Raw genomic sequence first — 19,560 nt, forward strand, 5'->3', positions numbered from 1 at the left:
CTTATTATATACTGTAGTTACACAACAGCAGCCAAGTATCCAGTGTAATTCATGCACAACATAGAAATACAACTCATTCTTATGAAAGCACCAATAGACTCGACAGCACTGGATTAAACTAACCCGCTAACGTTGAGCCATGCACTGCTGCTGATCCTCCTGTTTTCAGGTTGTAAAATGGTGCTAAACGTTTGGTTGTGGGCTCACGGGAGTGCTCTCCGCTAATTGGATTAGCATGGCGGTAATCACCTCAGCAATGAGAGGAGCGTGCTAGCATCTGATCTGTATAATTCAAGAGACTCGGCTGTAGTTCACTGATCACCTGATCTGATTGATGTGATCATTTTACCATTAAGGAAACACCCAGAGGTAACAGTCAGTGTCGAAGGATGCACCGATTGCAGTCATGAGTTTTTATAATCCTGTAATGTGAGGCTGGCTTTAGATGAACAATCTTGTCGTGCCATCTGCAGTCTGGATTTTAAGTTACACGCCAGGTTCCAAACTTTCACACTTTTGGTGTGAGACACTTATTCACTGATTCTTCCTATTGCCAGCAAACAAATAACCCACCAAATAAGCCTCTGAGATAAATAAAGCATATGCCAGCATATATGATGATGCACGCAGAAACTGGGGGCTGATGAGAACACATCCTGTCAGAGGTTATAGGTGGATGTTGGGGTGGTGGCGGGGTTGAAGTAGCAGTAGTACTGACGTAGAGTGAAAGATGGGAAATTTGCAGCTTAAGAAAAAAAAGACTGACAAGTTAGGAGGATTTGGAAAATGATGCTTGTTATGGGCATACTGGTCCTTGTAACCTGGGAGTCAAGTTTATAATGAATTTTGCAGCTTAAATTCAAAATCTCTCTGTATTTACAGCAGTGACATTACTGTGTTCAATTCACATGCTCCATAAATAAAAGAGTGAGATAAAAAAATAAACAGTAGGATGACACACCTGATGGTGACATCAGTCTCCAGTCCTTCTCCTCCAGCTTCCACTGCCTTCTCAAAAGACATCACAGTGTTCTCCGGAGCGAGCTACACAAAAACAAGCAACAATTTCAGAAGAGATCCAACCTTCGCCCTGATCAGAGATATTCTAACAGCGATTGCACTCAGGAGGGCTGCAGAAGACAAAGCAAAATCAGTTTCCAAAACATCCATCTGGATATCAGCCTGTTTTCTTTTCCTCATTACATCGAGAGCTTTAGAGTATCTGCTGAGCTACTGGGCACAACTTCTGATCTACAACAAACAGCACAACTGTTAGAACTGTCACAGCTGACAGTGACTTAGATGGAAACCTACTTCCACGACAGAATTTACCTCCAATGGTGTCAATATAAGCTCAGACACATGTTGAATAACAAATTTCATTATCCACTTTCCCTGCCTGCTGCCACCTGCATGAACATTACAGCCAACAGGTGGATTTTCCCGTTTTTGCATAGCTAGCCAAACAACGAGAAACACTGACTGTTTAGGAAACACAGAGTGAAAGTGGACAGTAAGTCTTTGTTTTTTTTTTTTAACATGAAACTCATTGCTGTACCAATGTGTACCAAAGTGACCCCCCTTAGACTTTTTAGTTTTAGTCCCCTTGTTTTCCACTGGTTTGCTAACATAAACTAATGTAAGTCTATGAGCCGCATCCAACCCACCAACCTGATGACGTCACGTTCAGTTGTAAAAACTTCAAGCACTCATTTCTTAAACCTAGCTTCACAGACAATGTTACATCTATGCATGTTTGTGAGAGCAGGACTTCATGGTGCAAATTAATCTTTATACACGTGGTGTTTAATGTCCACTTTAACTCCCAGTGAAAATTTTTTTAATGACTTTATTTTAGAGCAAAGTCAAAAAACTGTTTGGCAGTTGTTTTATTTTTAAATTCCCCATAAGTAGGAAATGCAAGGTGTGAAACTGCAACGTAATCATGAATCATTGTTTTCTACTTTTACATAACTGCACTGCGATTCTTGGTGTGATGATGTCAGTGTTATGATGCGTTCGATATGAGGCGAACACACATTCCCACTACATTACCCAAGGGGAGGCTAATCCACAACCACACGAGTTAAATATAAAATAAAATATAAATCAAAATATTTTGCAAATTTAGTTTAGGAATAAACAAAATCAGATCAGATGATCACGGTTTAATTCAGCCTCACCATTGGAGCTCCTCTGTGCCCAATGAGAGTAGGGGCAGGTCCCAGAGTTCCCGCCTCTTTGATGCAGGGCGAGTACATTCCCAGAGGAACCAGGTAGACCGAGAACAGCACGGACAGAAACAGTCCCAGGACGGCCACCTGACGGACTAAATGCCACAAAAATAAATAAAAGGTCATGAAACAGGACTGTACTACTGCATACTACTGTCCAAATATTCTGCACATAAAATACAAACATTCTGCTGTAATTTGTGCAATTCACATGTAAACAAATCCTAATACTAACAAGCACAAAAAGTCAGTTACAGGAGTGCAGTGCAGTAGAAACTGGAACTTAATCAGGATAATATGGAGTAAATCTTTCTTGATGGGATCAACATAGTGCTTAACAACAGCAGCCATATGGACAACACAGGGAAGTCTGGACAGAGAGCAAATCCAAAGACCTGAATTGTAGACTCTTAAATACAGACAAATAAGACTATTCTATGAGTTTTTATAGTAAATTCATGCAAGACTGTGTATGGTTTAAACTTTACAACAGACAGAAAGGCGTTTTTTATTGTCTTCCCTGATGAATAAAAGATATCTTACCCCACTCATCACCCCACCCTCTGAATCCACCCCGAACACCATGTTACCCCAGAATTCGTCTGTTCGACACAGCAAGCTGACAAATTAAAGCACCAGAGGTCAGCAGGATTACGATTTTAATGAGGGGTAAAGTTGCCACCAACTAGGCTGAAACAAAGCACTCCACGTCTTCACTAATAAACGAGGCTCTGAGTTTGTTTCATTTAGAGAAACTCTGCAGGCAGCACCTCTGTTTATTCTGTGCAGGTCAAATTAAAAGGTGAGACCAGAATAAGGACTCAGAGCTGATTATTTAGACAGTTGCAGCAAAAACAATAAATCAGTAACTGTGTGAGGACTGCCTTTATTGATTATATCACTTTATTAGTATCAAGAACGTCACTTATTATTGAGTCAGGTTAATAAGGGAAAACAAATATTTAAAAAAAATCTTTGGCTATACATTACTGTGCACAAATCTTGAGTGACCCCTCATTTCTTTATAATTTGCTAGGAAAATGGAAATGAGTGCAGCCATACATGTACACAGCAGAGTTTGTACAATTCTAAGAAGCATCAATATTTGGTATGGCCACCTTTACAAAGCCCGAGCCCACTCTGGCAGCGTTCTTCTAGTTTCTTTAAGTAGTTTTCAGAGACTTCAGGAGACTTGGCTCAACTGAAGAACAAATCCATCTCTCTGTGTCAAGTCTCGATTTTTTCCCCCATTTCTTCATCTGCTGTTGATAGTTTTTAAGCTTTTAAGACCTATCACTTCTTTTGCCCTCCATTTGTCCAGTTTCCTTAGCCATACCGAGATATGCTACGTTTTCAGCTAATGCCTCTTTGCCACACCGTGTTGCCTTGTGCACGTTTTTTGTACATTTAACTAAAACAAAGGGAACATGTTGTATTTTTTTGTGACCGGCTGCTAATAAGAAAGTGCCTAAAAATTCAATTTAAAATGTGATCTTTGCTAAGTTGTCAGTTATGTGTTGATACCACACTGGTTCACATGTTGAATTACGTGCCTTTTTTATGCTTGAATGATTCTTTTAAAAATGGTCAATTACAAAGACTGCACGACAAAAGGAGTGAAAAGGCAGCAAATGTCCAAAGGAGAACCTGAAAGGAGAACTACCGTTTTAGACCACTTTAAAAAAATGACAAATGTGGCTCCTTTGAAGCAAAAACTAGAAAAATGAGGGACGGCTCATTTTTTCACAGTATTGCATCAAATTAGTAAAATGTATAGTTAAAATGTTGCACAAAATCCTCACACCAGTACTGCTATTCCATTTCTTTCATTAGAGCATCAAAAAGCAGAACAAAGGTTTGGCATTTTGCACAGGAACAGGATTAATGCCCCGAGCGTCGCCAAGCCCTGCTATGGCCTCTATGTGTATATATATATATATCTATGCACGAGAGCTATGACTACTGCTGAGTCATTTGACCAAGGAAGGAAGGCCAATTTTACACTTCCCTGCTACAGATAAAAGCCAGATTTAAGTGGGACTTCTTTTGGTCATGGTGGCATTAATAGAGAGAGAAATTCTGCCCTTTTGGGAAATGTCAACAGGTGCTCTTTTGTCAGCCTCCCACTAAAGAGTCTCAGCATGACTAAGCACAGACACTCCTACTGCTGCCCCGTCTGTCTCCTCTTTGAACAACCTGCCCAAAACCATCAGAATCCATCAGCAACTGTTACAAACATCATCAAAATAGAGGACAGGCATTTTGCTTTTCTTTCACAGGAAAAATCATGTGAATCCTTACCAACGTTTAAACCAATCCTAAATTAAATAAAGTTATAGATTTAACCGAGTATAATAAATGCACAGCTTTAAAGTCTGGATTACTTTCTAATGACCAACAGGAGGCAACGACTCTGGGACATCCAGTTTCCCGATAAGTTGATGGGCTTAATCGCTAGTTGGAAATTATTACGTATAGCACATGGCTCATTTTACAGGTTTTAATAGCTTTAAAGTTCTACCAGTATTCAGTTTAACTTTGCCCAGATGTTTATCTCAAAACATTAAAGAGGACTAAGCCATATTACACAATCTGCTTCTGCTAGCACAGACCCTGACACGAGTCTCATCCTGCCCGCTGAATCCCCATGGCAACAAGAGAAAGAAAGTACCAACGTAGAGAAAAGAGAGAGAAGAGACACGGAGGTCAAAGCCATTCAGCAGAGAGGAAAGGACGTGACACAAGACAGAAAGCAACCTGAAGACAGGTTAAAAGAAACAGATGGCAGCTAAAGGGGCAGAGCTGGCAAGGCATGAGATCAGAATGACCTTGAGACCAATAAAAACAGACTCAGTTTGTAGGAAAATTACTCAAATGAAAACCCTTTTGTGCCTAACGGCGGCTGGAGGGAGATCTACAGGTTGATAAGCTTTGACAGAAAAGGAAGGATTTGCTCAGGAGTACAACTTTGCAGCCAAAAAGCCAATAAAGTAATTCTCTAAGATCCTTCAGCCTTTATTCTCTTCCAGTTACTGTACTGATAGGCTGCATATACCTATTTCTATTCTTCTCTCTTTCCCAACTATCTGATATTGTGGCTTTTAAAAGAGAACAGGTTCTAAACTGAGACAAAAATGAGCTGTTTGTTCCCTTTATTGCCTTTATTATAATAAAACATAAAAACATAGTTTTTTTTTAAAGGGTGTCGTTATGGTGTAGCATTATCAAATATTTAACTACTTTTAATGTGATTTTGATTCACGAGTTCTTCCATGTAGATCTACATACGAGATATAATTAAAAAAAGTTCAATAAAAACTGAATCAGATGCTCCATGGTATCCTTAAGAAAGGTTCATCAGTAAGTGTTGCAACTGCACAACCACCCACAGTATGAAAGACATGGACAAAGCACAAACACATTCCCCACTGATTTAAAGCATCGACCTGAGTGTTTGCACTGTCCTCATGTTGGTGTTTAAAAATCAGATATGATGAGGGAATGAAGTCCCCCACTCCTCCTTCCTTTCAGTTGTAGGTAACAGACATGGTGTCCATAATACAAATGGAAAAGTTCAGCAAAGACTCAAAAGATTCTCTTCTGAGCGTCTGGAACCCCTTCTTGGAACACTTTGCGAGGGCCAGATTGGGCTAAACTGGACTCCAGCTTTTGGTACTCTGTCCTGTGGTGTTCTGTGAAGTGCATGTTTGTTTGAATTAATTGTTTTTTCTGTAACGCATCTGAACCTGTTTGTTTTTGTTTGTTTTGGGGTTTGCGTTGGTTTATATTTTGAAAATTTGAAATAAAATTATCCACAAAAAAAAAAAAAATCAAATATGATAAAACTTCAGCGGATCAGACTGAGAAACTGAAGACACTGCGTGCTCCAGGAATGATCTTAGGACTGCCAAGTCATTAGTCAGTGACTCAAGTAATGAATGAATAAATTACAAAATTAACTTCATGCTTTATTCAGTATGAGCTGAAACTATTGATTGTAAAGTAACGAACACCCAGTCTTTTCACAACCAGAGGAGTCGCCCCCTGCTGGCCATTAAAAAGATGGCAGATTTGAGACATTTCCATTTTGGCTTCACCCTAAGAAAGTTGAACCCATGTTTTACACCGTCTATGCCCCACCCCACTTTCAGTGTTATTTTTAAGGTGCAAAAATCACATTCCTTACCTTTCTTGTTCATGCGAAAGAAATGTAAAGCTATTGGCCAGGAAAGAATCGCCATCAGTGACACTGCAGCCACATGTAGGTAAGGTGCTGTGACCTAAATATAAAAAGAAAGTGACAGCACGTAATAAACATAACTGTACAATGTTTAATAAACTGTGTGGTTAATTATTTGAAAAAAAAAAACAAAACCAAAAAACTAATCACTCCTTGCTGTGATTGGCTGGTGTGGCTCACCTGCAGGGAGAGGAGGAGAGTCTTCCATTCTTTGCTCCAGAGGTCAGAGAGGATGGCGGTGGCTGTGACGGAGAACGCCAGCGTCACCACAATACCAGACTGACAAAGAGAGGAAGACGAGAAAATACAACATATGACAATGCACACCAACAGAGACCTGAAAAACAGTTCATGCTCTTTTTACATTTCTGTATTTATACCTTGTGGCTCCAGTGAAGGTACAACCTCTGGCCCTCAGAAAGCAAACACACCGCCAGCACCTGAACAACAGGTGCAGAACAGGCATTAATATTCTTATCCAATATCTATTAATATTAGTGTTTTATAAAGCTGATTAAATCTGTTAAACCTTTAACTTCAAGAACTTTTAAAAAAAATCTTTATCGCATTTATTTTGTCCTCAGTTTTTTTCTTATTATTAAATTACTTTCATGTCCAATAAAAACAGTCAAATCTCTATGGATTTGATCAAAGCCAATCTTCAAAGCAGAAAGTAAACTGTTAATACGGATTTTTCTTTCACATGTTTTATATGAAAGTCTTACATAAGTTTGCCACTGTAGAGAAGCAGACAAGCTCCTAAATGTCAAACGACCTGCTGGGAGAGCCCGAGGCACAGTGCGCACTTGTGTCTAATAAAACGGTTTGAAGAACTCCAGTTAAAGTGAAAAAAAAAACCAAAAAAAAAACAAGCAAGCAATCTGTGATATTTCAATGCTTTGCTGTTATTACATGACTGCACGAGGGCACAGGCTGGTAACAGGAGAGCAAACAAACAGTCAAGTTGGTTCCAATAAGGTGTTGCTGAAAACTTGCTGAACTTTAATAAGAACATAGTTGTAGCTGTAATACAAAGGTTTTCTTGGTAGCTCCGGGGAATTAAAGTGGCAACCACTATTTTCTTTCTTTTTATTGGTTTTCTATTATATTTCCAGGTTCCAGATGGGTTGAAATCTGAAATCGGTGTTCATACCAATAGCAGAGCGATGTATGTGAAGAGAGCCGCAGCAACAATCAGCAGCACCAGAGACCAGGGGAACCAGAACCCAAGATTCCCAAAGTTAAACCTGAAGATACAAAAGGACAGAAACAAAACTGTAGCAGCAGCTTCGTGTCTGTTTGAAGTGTGCTTCATGGTGTGTTTGGTCAGTTTAATCCACACCAACTCTTAACAAAACATCAAACAGTCATCACCTGTGGACATTTATAGCTGTGGACAAAAACTGCAAAATTTCTTGGAGACAGTTGTCATGAATCTGTAAGTGATGTGTTTTAACAGGTTGCATATTTTGTGTGTGGAGCACATGTTTAACCAGATAAAGCTGTAACAGAAAGAAGCTTTAAAAGTAGCAACGGTTGTATCTTTAACTTAAATGATGTTTTCTTTGAAACCTAACCAGGTAGGTTTTGTTACAAAAGAAATAACCAGTTAATATAGTATTGTGATGTATTTTTCAATACAACTTCAAAGTGCGAAAATTGGTGACGATTGAATGAACTCCCAAATGTGGACTTTTTCACTTTTTAAAAGAGGAAAAGATTTGTGTCTTGCTCATGAATCAGTGCATATGAGAGTACTTAGACTTATGAACAAATGTGGTGTGGGAGATTCAAATGCTTTATGACAGTTACAGCTGCTCAATTTGTCTTTTTCTGACTCGTTTCAAAACGTTTCACTGATGATTGGTTTTCAACTTTATTTCCTCCAAACAGCTCTACTCTTATGGCTACATCCCAACTCCATCACATAAAACAATGAATGCACTAAAAATTACAACAAACACTTGATGAGCGGTTGTGAAACTGAAGCGTACAATGCAACCCAGAAACAGAGACGTCTTCAAAGTAAAAGTTGCATCTTTTGTGACATTTTTCTTTCAGCAATAAGGAACAACTTTTACTTTGAAGGCAAACATTCTCAGTTACTAGTTTGCATTTTCTCTACTGCTTGAGTGTTTGCAGACATGTCATCTGTGTTTTTAATGCAAACTATTGGCAAAAGTGACAATCTTCTAGCGACCAAAGCAATTGCAAAGGTTTTTGGTCTAGAACCTTGTTTGGGACGGATTTCACCCAGCAGCAGCCAGCAGTCCTCAGGAACCATTTGCCAATCAGTCGGAGAATAGAGAGTAAAGGTTTCCAGTCAAGGTCTCTAGGTCACATAGATCTCCAGACATATGTGCCTGGGGCAAAACATTAATGTGTGTGCACTTGTGTTTGTCAGTGTGCTCAGTACGAACCAGTCAAAGTCATTGTAGTCGTTCTGGGCTTCACTCCAGAAATAGAGGAACACAAAACTCAGGAAAAAGGTGAGGATCAGGAGGCCAAAGCTGCCACATTCCACCTGTAAAACACACACAGAAGTTCAAACATCCCATTTCTACTCCACAAAAGAAAAAAAATCAAATATCTATGTATCATACTCCACTAAGCTTCTGGTGAAGATGTTAAACAGTTTAAAGGCGAACTTTTTTTCTCGGGGTAAAAAAAGTTTACATTCATATTTGGAGCACAAACTCCCTGATGCTGAGGATGTATTTTATTACCAGGTGCAAATAGAACCACTAAATACTAAAACCAGCTGACAGGGCGTATGCACATACTGATATTTTTTCATAGAAAAAGCAGTTACTGACAGTCAGAGTCAGCAGGCCAGACTGAGGAGAACCGGCTGGGTAATCAATACTCTTTGCACAATCAGCAAACTAACCAACAATCTGCTTGTTGTAGACTGTGTGAGTGTGTGTGTGTGTGTGTGTGTGTACCTTGCTGCAGCAGCACTCTCCCGGCTGTGCCCGGGCTCTTTGGTATCGTCTCCATTGGCAGCCGTAGAGGCCAGCCAGGCAGGAGACAAATGGCTGGTGTTCATACCTGATACAGATACAAAAGAAAAACACTCAGGATATGGCACTTTCCTAAATACAGCATTCAACACATTAAATACATGTCTATGAATGAACTGTACTCCTACAATTTTATTATAAATAGGCTTTGAGTAACACATTACCTTACTGTCATTTCTGAGATGTTAAACTGGATATTTATGTTTTTTCTGTCATGTACTATTACAGGGCTGAATCTTCATATACAACATGGACAAAGCCTACGAGCAGGTAACCTCATCCAGGTAACCTGATCCAAAAGACAGGCTTCAGACTGGTCTCTTGGGCCCCCCACCCAAAATCTTGGCCTTCCACCCACCTACTGTTCAAACCTTTGTTTGCCACGGACAGAAGAGAGTCAGGAGGGACAAGACAGGAGCTAAAAGGGCTCGTCTTTGAAGCATCAAGGCCCAGAAGGTTTGTTTTCAAATGTTTTTAAAAAAGGGATCATGCACAGTAAGGGACATTGTATAAATGTGCCAGATTTAGCTTTACATCTGCAGCCCCTGACAAGTCGATGTTGCTTACAGCATAAAGAGTAAAAGAAAACCAAAAAGACAAGAGCATGGACTCAAAAAAGAAAAACCAGAAAAGAAAAGCACATGAATGTGAGGATGTACACAGTACTTCAAATCATGACAGCATGTTTAATGATCCTGTGACCACTGTGTTATACATTCAGAGAAATGTGTTCTTTATTTCTCTGGTTTTAGTACTTTTCTAGAAAATACTCTGGTAGAGGTATTTTGAATTAAACAGTACAAAATATTATACAAAGTAAAAGGCATACACATTTATTCGCATTTTCTGTCTTTAAAAAAAAAACCCAAACAAACTGTATTAATGTTTACAAACATAATATAAATGTGACTTTGATTTTTTTGCCAAACCTAGTTTTACAGTGTGGTCTGACCCGTCTGTGTCCAACTGATAAGTGCAGTTCTTATGAGAGCAAATGATGAATAAGCATTATTTTAATCTATGATTGATACAAAGGTACTCCAACATGAAAATACTGAGCTGGAAATGAGCAAACAAGAGTAGTGCAGGTAAAACTATGATTTAATTAAGCAGCATTTGGTGTAAAACTTTTAACGGCATTTTTTTAATCTAATCAAAATAATGTTGAGTGAAAACCAAGATTCACTAAGATCTAAGATTAATAAATCTTTGCATGACAACGTGCTGGTTGCTCGAGATTTTACTGAAATCAACAAACTGCCAGCAACAAACATTTCCTACAGTAAACACATATGAAAATAGCACAGTTTAGATGATGCATTCAGGTTATCTTGGTACATAAATAAGTTGTGTGACTCATCCTGTACAGATGGTCATACTTTAGAACAGTCCTCCATGAAAACAGTGTAAAGCTCATCGTGTACAGACAGGATGTTTGAAAAGATATTTTCTGATGCTTTAAAACAAATTAAGTTCAACTACAGCCCCGAGGAACCAAAGACAATTAAAAATGGTCTAAATTCTAGATTTGAAATCAGGGTGTATTTGGTTTTATTGAATGCTTCTTAGTACCAGTGTGTAAAAATAATTCAGGAAACTCCATTCAAGCTACTTTAGGCTAACCCTGTCTGTTATTTACATCAGATTTTCTGGATGTGTTTTATTTTTAACTTTGCAAACCCGCATAAAAAGCGCTGCTGTAACAAAATCTGCTGCTGAGGTTGCCTTGCCTCTCTTACTTCATCACTAAACTGCTCAGCTTGAGCTGTCTCTCTGATGTACTCAAATGATATCCCAGTGACTCCAATGAAAATCTTAACATATTCAGCCTCTCCACTTCCTGTCTTTTTGTCAGTGCCACCATCTCAAAGCCAAACATCATAGCAAGTCTCACTACCATCTTGTAAACCTTCCCATTCACACTTGCTGCTATTCCTGTGTCAAAAATCTGCTCTAACATGTGTCCCTACCATGTCTCCACCCTGCATGTTTGCCTTACTTGTTTACTGTCAGTTGCTCTGCATGGTTGACCCTAGCTTAAACTCATCTTCCTTCACCATCTCTGCTCCTCACATCGTCACTTTTCCATCTGTCTCCTTCTCCCAGCTTCTCTCCTGTGCACACCTCCACCTCTCCAGGCTCTCTTCCACCTGATCTCTGCAAACATCATATTTCAGAGACCTGACCTCATCAGTCAGCCTGTCCACTGCAACAAGAAGAGGCTCAGTCTACCCCTGATGTGGTCTCACCCCCTACTATGAACCAATCTATCACTCCTGACCACTGTCCTCATACATGTCCTGCATCGCCCTCACACACTTCTCTGCCCTAACCTTTTCCATGACTTCCTCATTAAGTACCACAGTTAATCTCTTGGCTTCCATTATATGCTTTCTCTAAATGCACTGCAGCTTGGTAAATAATAATTATAAGCTATATTAACTTACAATTTTTCCTTCATTTTAAGGAAAGGCGACTAAGAAAAAAGAGGTTAGAGGCCATTTTTTGGACTATTCAACTACAGTCTGTATGTACCACTATGAGTGTAATGGTGATGGCGTTTTGTACCTTTGCAGCAGCTGCCGCCGCACCACCTTTAGCTTCCCCAGTTTCAGTCTGGTCACGGGCATACAGTCAGCCACAGCCCAGCATCACAGAGAGAGACAGAAAAGGACGGAAGACATGTAGGACAGAGAGAGGGGGAAAAGCTGGATTTTTGACCACCAAACTCTTTACCTAAGGGGGAGAAAAGAAAGCTCAATTTAAAATGTATTCACAGGAAAAGTAGACTCAGCAAGACAGAGCGTGTGAGAGTGTCCTGGTTTCATTACTGTGGCCTGCTTAAAGTAACCCAGAAGATGCAGATCAGCTCACAGAAATACACACTGACCTGTATTTGATCTACAGCTCAAACATGTGATTTATGATAAACAAATGTCCTACATACTCAGCTAATCTATCACTCCGCATCTAGAGCAGAACGACCAAACTACACCCACAGAAGAAGAAGAAGTCTCTCTCTCTCTCTCCATCTACCCCTAAAGACAGAGTAATGGCAGCAATTTTTCAGGGGGATTGGAGTAGCATCACTGTAAAGCTGCACCTCATTCACAGTCACGAGCTGTGAGTAGCAACTAGGGCTGCTCAATTAATCAAATTTTAATCTAGATTACAATCTGGGCTTTCAACGATCATTAAAAATGACTGAGCCGATTATTAGCACCTCCCTCGTGCTTTACTCTCGCGCTGCTCCGTGTGGCAAATCGAGCGCACCTCTCTGCATTTCGAACACGCGTCACAATAATTAAGAGGACCCGAGGGAAGCTCGGAAAGCTAAGCAGAAGTTATTTGGAGAGGAGAGGATAATGGCTGCTGAAGAAAGAATGCCGTTGGTTGAAAAGAGAGGTAAAACGACTTCAGTGGTGTGGAAACATTATGGGTTCGCGGAGTCAGACGAGGATCAAATATTGTGCAGTATTTTGAAGTTCACTAAACATAGATGTTTACATTTTTCAATTATTTTTATATTGCAAACACTTGCACTGTAATCAGTATTTGCACACTATTTTATATTATTTTTTGACAATCTTTAAAGCCATTATTCAATACATTGTTATTGTTAAATAAATATCGTCAAATAATCGAGATCTCAATTTCAGTGAAAATAATCGTGATTATCATTTTTGCCATAATCGAGCAGCCCTAGTAGCAACCAAAAAGAATGAAGTGACAGACACAAGCATCCAAAATGAGTTTCCTCAGCCTTAACATATAAACACAAGAATGGACTCACTTCACACTGCAAGCTGTTTTTTCACATGACATTACTTCAAGTCACTGGAAGTCGCTTCCTGCGTCACTTCTGTGTGGACAGCCCTCCACTGATAGCGGAGGGGTTTGGAGACATTGCTCCTTCATGTCAAATAGAGCCAGGTGATTCTTGACACCTGCCTTTGGAGGTTTTCTGGGCACCCAAAAGTGGCAGGAAACCCGAGGTAAACCTCGTTCGATAGATTAAATATGGCCTCAAAGTACAGCTGGGATTTCCCAGAACGAAAATGTTTTCTGGTGAAGGACGTCTAGAAAATCCCATTTCACCTGGTGATACTGCAGCCCTAATGTGGACATAATTGATGAATTTATTTAAAAATGAGATTTGTTCTTGGATCTGATAGGACAGCTTCTTCCACAATAATGAAAACAGTAGCTCAATAAATTTACAATCAGGTTTGAAATTCCTGATGTGTAATTCATTTCAGCCAAAAACTATTCCACTCTCTACCACACAGTAATGTGCAGTAAGCACTGAGCAACCCTTCATTTCTTTACATTTTGCTTGCAAAATGGAAATAGGTGAAATAAGATGACAGTACTTTATTAAGACGTGCTAACATAAGCAATATATTTTATACTATATACATATCCCCATCCTAAAATGTGCACAGTTCAGTGTGTTGTTTGTCATTTCCATTTTAATTTTTGTGACTGAAGTCTGTTACTAGACAACCAGCAAACTTATCGCACAGCTCCCATGGCAACTGTGACATCAGATATTATTACTGCAGTGAAGAGGATGATGGAAGGTGGGGCAAACAAGAAAGGACCAGATGGAGTGATAAAGAGGAGAGTGAGGAAATAACAGGGTGAAAGTGTGAGAGGGAAATCACGATTAGGCGTCATCAAAGCTGTTATGTACAGAACATAAAAGCACACAGAGTCCTCTGTCCCACACTCAGTGAATTGTGCAGTTCACAGTGAGCACATAGTGTATTCAGAGAGACACGAAATATAAAAACAGGAAATGTAAATATTTGGCGAGGGAGTCAGCACCCACATGCTGTCATTCAAGCAAAACCTGAGATACTGAATGTCTATTGTGCTGGAAATTTCCTGTAAACGACAACATCTGCCTGCAGCCAGGCTGAATATACAAGTGCTAAAAATCAGAGGAGTTACTAACTGAAAAGAAAGCAGTGCAGTGAGAGAAACATGTGGATAAAGTGTGGAAGTTCTGAATGGTTGAATAAAGATTTCAGCAAATAACACAGCTACACTGTTCAGCCACAACCTCTAAACAAGCAACTTACAGAAGAAACAGACGAGCTTAGAGCCTAAACAACGAAACGGTTTTGGCCATTATTCATCAACTGTCCGGGGAGTACATGTTTTATGACTCATTCATTTATAAGTGTGGTTGCTTTAACTGAGAGGTTTGTGCCAACACAGGAAACCCATGCAACACGTGTACTAATGATTATACATGTGTGTGTGGAACTGCAGAAATTTAGACGTCACTTTCAAATGACCCTTTTATTAGTTTTAGTTTAGTTGTTTTAAAGTGTGGTAAATGGGCTGGTTCTTATATAGCGCTTTCCTACTCTACTCGAGCGCTCACAGTGCTTTATACCATTTCACACCCATCCATACAAGCACTTTTTTCTTTGCTTTTTTTTTTTTATTTAACTGCTTCCTATCTAACACTAACACATATTCATACTCTGACGGACGTATCGGACGACAACTTGGGGTTTGTATCTTGCTCAAGAATATTTGACATGCAGACTGAAGCAGCCAGGGATCGGACCTCCAACCTTCTGAGTAATCAATGACTTGTGAGCTTTGTGTCACAGCCAATGGGAGTAATAATAAAAAGTATAAATAAATAAACAACTAATCGTGGCTATATATAATATACAGACATAATCACAAAGAATTTGTATTTCTTTAGTTTCCTTCTGTATGGACAGTTTTTCACAAGGTATGCAAAGACACTGAACTGTAAAAGGTCTACAGGCACCACAATGGATTCACACCAGCAGCTGTTTATCTGGACCGGCTTACTCCTAACAGTTAAATTGCAGAAGGATTAATTGGTATTTTAGTCCACAGATTGTCTCCCTTCACTCTGCAGACAGCTCTGTTTCTATAAGCTTACATAACTAAACCATTATTGTCTAAAGTTACTCTCAACCCACCGCCTGTCAGAAAGTTTTGACACCTGATAAAAGTGTTTTTTCTTCTGTCTGTTGCTGGGTTTGGGACCTAAAGTGCGTCAGATGTGAGGCAGGCTGTGACGTGAAAAGAGCACTACCTGAGCTCCTGAGGTAAAAAGTAGGGTGCACTTGTTAAATTTAGGTGGATAAATTCGCTGTCCAGTGAGGACACACACAAGTGGTTCATGGGAAAATGTTCTACTGAGATTTTTCAATCTTTATGTCAACCTTTCCTTCCCTGGTGCTCTTCTGTGTTTCTTTGTCTCGACACAGTTTTCCTTCCACCTTCTCCCCCGTCACCTATCCATCTGTCAGTTCCTCTTTGTCTCAGTGCAGATTTTGGATTGTGGCCAGTGCCTTAGCTGCAGGACATCCAACTGCACGCATGGACAGCACTTTATTTGGCCACAGGCAAAAAAAATTCAGCTGAGGTCACCTGCCCACACACTTTTCTATTTATATTTATGCACACTATATCAACAACGACACTACAGCACCAACTTTTTACTTTCAGGTGTTGTAAAAAACTGTGTTTGTCAGTAAGTGGACAGTAAGGCTGTAGTTTGATATGTAAAGACAGGTAAGTCAGATAAAGTTCTTACAGCTGTGCGTTTTGTTTCACAATGATGCTCTCATTTCGTCAGTTAGTCCTGTAGCTCTTTACTTTTCCTGCTCCTTAAACATCCCAGATCACTCTGTCACACTATGGTATGTCTGAATTATTTCCTTGTTAATTTATTTTAAATCTTATTTAACATGGAAGATTTAGAAGTTTAGCATAGTTTCCATAACGTTTGACTATACCCTTCTATAGTTTCACATTTATCATCCTTGCAGATAACCAACACTGCCTTTTTTGGTCGAAATGAGAGAAAACAGAAGGAGGGTGTTTCTGTCTGCCATTTTCATTTTAAATGACAGCCTAATGCACCTGTGGGCCACCGGTCACGTCGAACCCTGAAACAGCTGTAATCACTGAACTGCTGCAGCGCCACAGGAACAACACGACGCAGGTAAAGAGTGTGTTTGACACAGCTTCAGACATGCAGCACAGCTCTGATCCCAGTGACAGCAGGAAAGGTGGGAACCTCACCATATGTGCTGCTGTCTGAAGGAGACTGAGCATCTTTAAACAACAGTTTTTAACTAAGACACTCCGACACGATTTACACACCTAAAAACCGTCAGCACGTTTCTGTACAGCAAAGAAATGTTTCTGTTTTGTTCATAAAGTTGATGTTGTGATGCCTTTCGAATGCCTCGTCAGGCTTCATTTTAGATCTAATGTGCAGGCATTAAAGCGCGAACAAAGGGGTTAATAATCTACCCTACACACACTTATCTACATATTAAGTGATGATGTATTAATCCTGCTTCAGGTTGGATGAGGCTCTTGTTTTTTTATCTTGTTTGTTTGAACTGTCATGAGCTCCCACCAAAACTAGTTAGTGGCCATTCTCAGTCGCAGATCTGTAAGTTTTTAAAACACATGGTGTAAACTACAGCCATAATGCTCACGGTATCCCAGATATCAAATATTCGTAAGCTTCAGAATTCAATCCCTCTCAGGCTGACTGAAATTTCAGTGTGGGTATTAATCTTTATGGATGCCTGGACGTTAAACTTTACTGTAACACCTGTTAGAACAGCTACACTAAATTTTATTGGAGCTGAAAAAGCCTGGACCATTTTTACCTCTCAGCGGTGCCCCGGTGTTTGTTTGGCTTTAGAAAATGAAACCGCATTCGGACCCGGAAATAACTAAAGCTGGGCATACACTGTGAGAGTTTTGGCCCATTTTAAGACGATTTTCCACTCGTGACCATTTTGGGGATCGGCCCGAGTTTCGCCTTAATAGTGTATCGTGTAGTATACATGGGGTAATGAGAAGCGATTAACACCTCACAACCAGCCCCCGATCAGCAATGGTATGAAAAAAGAAAATCAAACCTGTTTGATATCCTGGTCACCCCTCGTGAGGGTATCGCACTGTTGAGGCCCTACCACGGGCTGATTTAACGCAACCTCTCACACTGCACATGCGCAAACACAGAAATGGAAGTGAAACAACTTCAAAGTTGCGAAGACATGCTCCAACGTTAAGGATGAAGATGGCTTAGGAAACTGATGTGGATGTTATAAAACACAGTTTAAGCATCAGGTGTTTAACAGCAGGCCTTAGACCAAATCAGCAGCAATGAACTGCAGAAAACCAGTGATTTGAGAAGAAAACATAAAAATAAAAAATAAAAACTTTGCTCCAGTTTCCCAAAAGGACAAATCATTGAAAGAGTTTAGCAAACAAGGTCGGCCTTCTCCTCTGCTGAGACCGAAGGCCTGATATTTAAGGCAAACACAAAAGACAAAGTTATCACTCAAGGACTTTCTTACTTGTACTTAAGAGACTTCTAACAATTGCTTTCATGTTGTACACAAGAGTCTAAACTTATCTAAAGTGTGATCAATAAGAAATTTACTCTGTGGATAATATGCTGCTAAAATGATTTAGCATGCATATTTAAATTTTTGCAGCTGTGTGTAGATTTACTATGACACCAGGGCATTTATTACATTAGTCACAGCTTTGTTTTCCATTAGAGATGTCTTTACTTACAGCTTCATTAGTATTGGCATTATGCTGACACACAGTCATTGTGTCGTACTGATTGTTTTGTTGTTTCCAGCTGCTGAGTGTAATCCACAGTATTTACCTCTGAGGTGTTTCAAAAGAACTGACACTGACCATATAAAAAATAACCAGTGATTGTAGGAGTTTACCCCATAAAATGATGATAACATGAATATCAACAAGTGATCTCCAAAATTTGCTTGGCACTTGTTTCTGACCATTTTTGCTGCATGCAAATGTAGGCATCATAACTTGCAAACAGTCATTAAGTGCCAACTTTTTTCCATATATCAATTGTTAATGTTCACAGCCGACGCTGTAGCTGTCAAATGTGCTCCAGTGCTAATACATGTGGGTCTGTATAATTTTCTCAGCAATCCTGCAAACATTAGTCCTGGCAGGTTTGCGTCTTTGTGTCTCTTTTTAAGTTTCTTCAAAATGTAAAGATACATTTTAACGTTAAAGCAACTCTCCTGCTCAGACGGTTCCTTGAGCATCTCTATAACAGCAATGTGAGAAAGACTTGGGTACCCAAGAATAATTTATCAATAATAATTTAGCATTTAAGTGGCATCTTTGACACCAAAGCAGGTTTGCTAGAGTGGAGGGCATATATGAGTTAATCTCTAGGTCATGTGGGGAACGGTTGCTGGGTAAAGAAGAGATTAGTAATCCGTTGTATTTCACTTTGCTGCTTGCCGTCAACACATCTGACCAGATTTTTGGCTGCTCCCAAAAGTTACATTATTACCTCTGGTAACACTGGAAATATGGAGCCTATTCACAGGGAGCATGCTCTAACAGATGAAGATGAATGCAGTGAAACCAGTGAGACATATTTACTGCTTAGCCACGATGTTTGGATTTCCTTTCCAGTGCCAAAGGTAATCTAATGCAAAGATCTGAGCCATATGTCTTTGATTGGCGGTGCCACAGGTGTGGCAAATGGTTAATGAGGACAAATCATAACCTGCCTGGGGCACCGAAACACTGAGGAAAATATTGTGTGAGCTGAATCAAAAATGAATCCGATTATATACTAACCTGATATATTATTCAAAAAGCATGCATTGCATTACTGAGAACAAAGAGTTATTATATAAAGAACAGAACATGGATCTTCTGTTTAATCTGAAGTGCCCTCTAAACCAGACAGCTAATGCTTGTTGCTCCTGTAAACAAACAACTGTGATTTCAGGGCATTAATATGCATCAGGCTAAACTTCAGTGGTCCCTTTAGGGAATATTAGAAGTGGAAATGTAAAGCAGGTCAGAGCTGAGATTATCAGAAAACCACAGAACCACTTAATTAATAAAACAGCTGCTGAACTGAAGTCAATATTGTTGGGATTTTTCCTGCATAGAAAATATTTTGTTGCCCACTGACGTGAAAATGCCCAATGTGGTAAATTTTCTGTAAACCCAGGTTTGTTTACTATAT

General features: G+C 39.6%; 1 protein-coding gene across 5 annotated transcripts in view; it reads right to left on the reverse strand.

The window, feature by feature from the left end:
• The window catches only part of gdpd4a (glycerophosphodiester phosphodiesterase domain containing 4a), a 42,070-nt gene that overhangs the window by 12,248 nt on the left and 10,262 nt on the right, over positions 1 to 19,560 (reverse strand). For 4 of the 5 annotated variants that reach the window (XM_019345076.2, XM_019345078.2, XM_019345077.2 and 1 more), the window contains 10 exons: positions 12,066 to 12,233; positions 11,571 to 11,654; positions 9,420 to 9,525; positions 8,895 to 8,998; positions 7,628 to 7,721; positions 6,855 to 6,914; positions 6,655 to 6,753; positions 6,421 to 6,514; positions 2,184 to 2,329; positions 962 to 1,044 (listed from right to left, as the gene is read on the reverse strand). In XM_019345076.2, coding sequence (XP_019200621.1) covers positions 962 to 1,044; positions 2,184 to 2,329; positions 6,421 to 6,514; positions 6,655 to 6,753; positions 6,855 to 6,914; positions 7,628 to 7,721; positions 8,895 to 8,998; positions 9,420 to 9,525; positions 11,571 to 11,654; positions 12,066 to 12,127 — 932 coding nt within the window. In that variant the 5' untranslated portion in view covers positions 12,128 to 12,233. The remainder of the gene's footprint in view (positions 1 to 961; positions 1,045 to 2,183; positions 2,330 to 6,420; positions 6,515 to 6,654; positions 6,754 to 6,854; positions 6,915 to 7,627; positions 7,722 to 8,894; positions 8,999 to 9,419; positions 9,526 to 11,570; positions 11,655 to 12,065; positions 12,234 to 19,560) is intronic. The other variant, XM_019345079.2, reaches the window with a different exon arrangement.

This window comes from Oreochromis niloticus, linkage group LG14 (genome assembly GCF_001858045.2).
Source record: "Oreochromis niloticus isolate F11D_XX linkage group LG14, O_niloticus_UMD_NMBU, whole genome shotgun sequence".
In the NCBI taxonomy this organism is placed as follows: Eukaryota; Metazoa; Chordata; class Actinopteri; order Cichliformes; family Cichlidae; genus Oreochromis; species Oreochromis niloticus.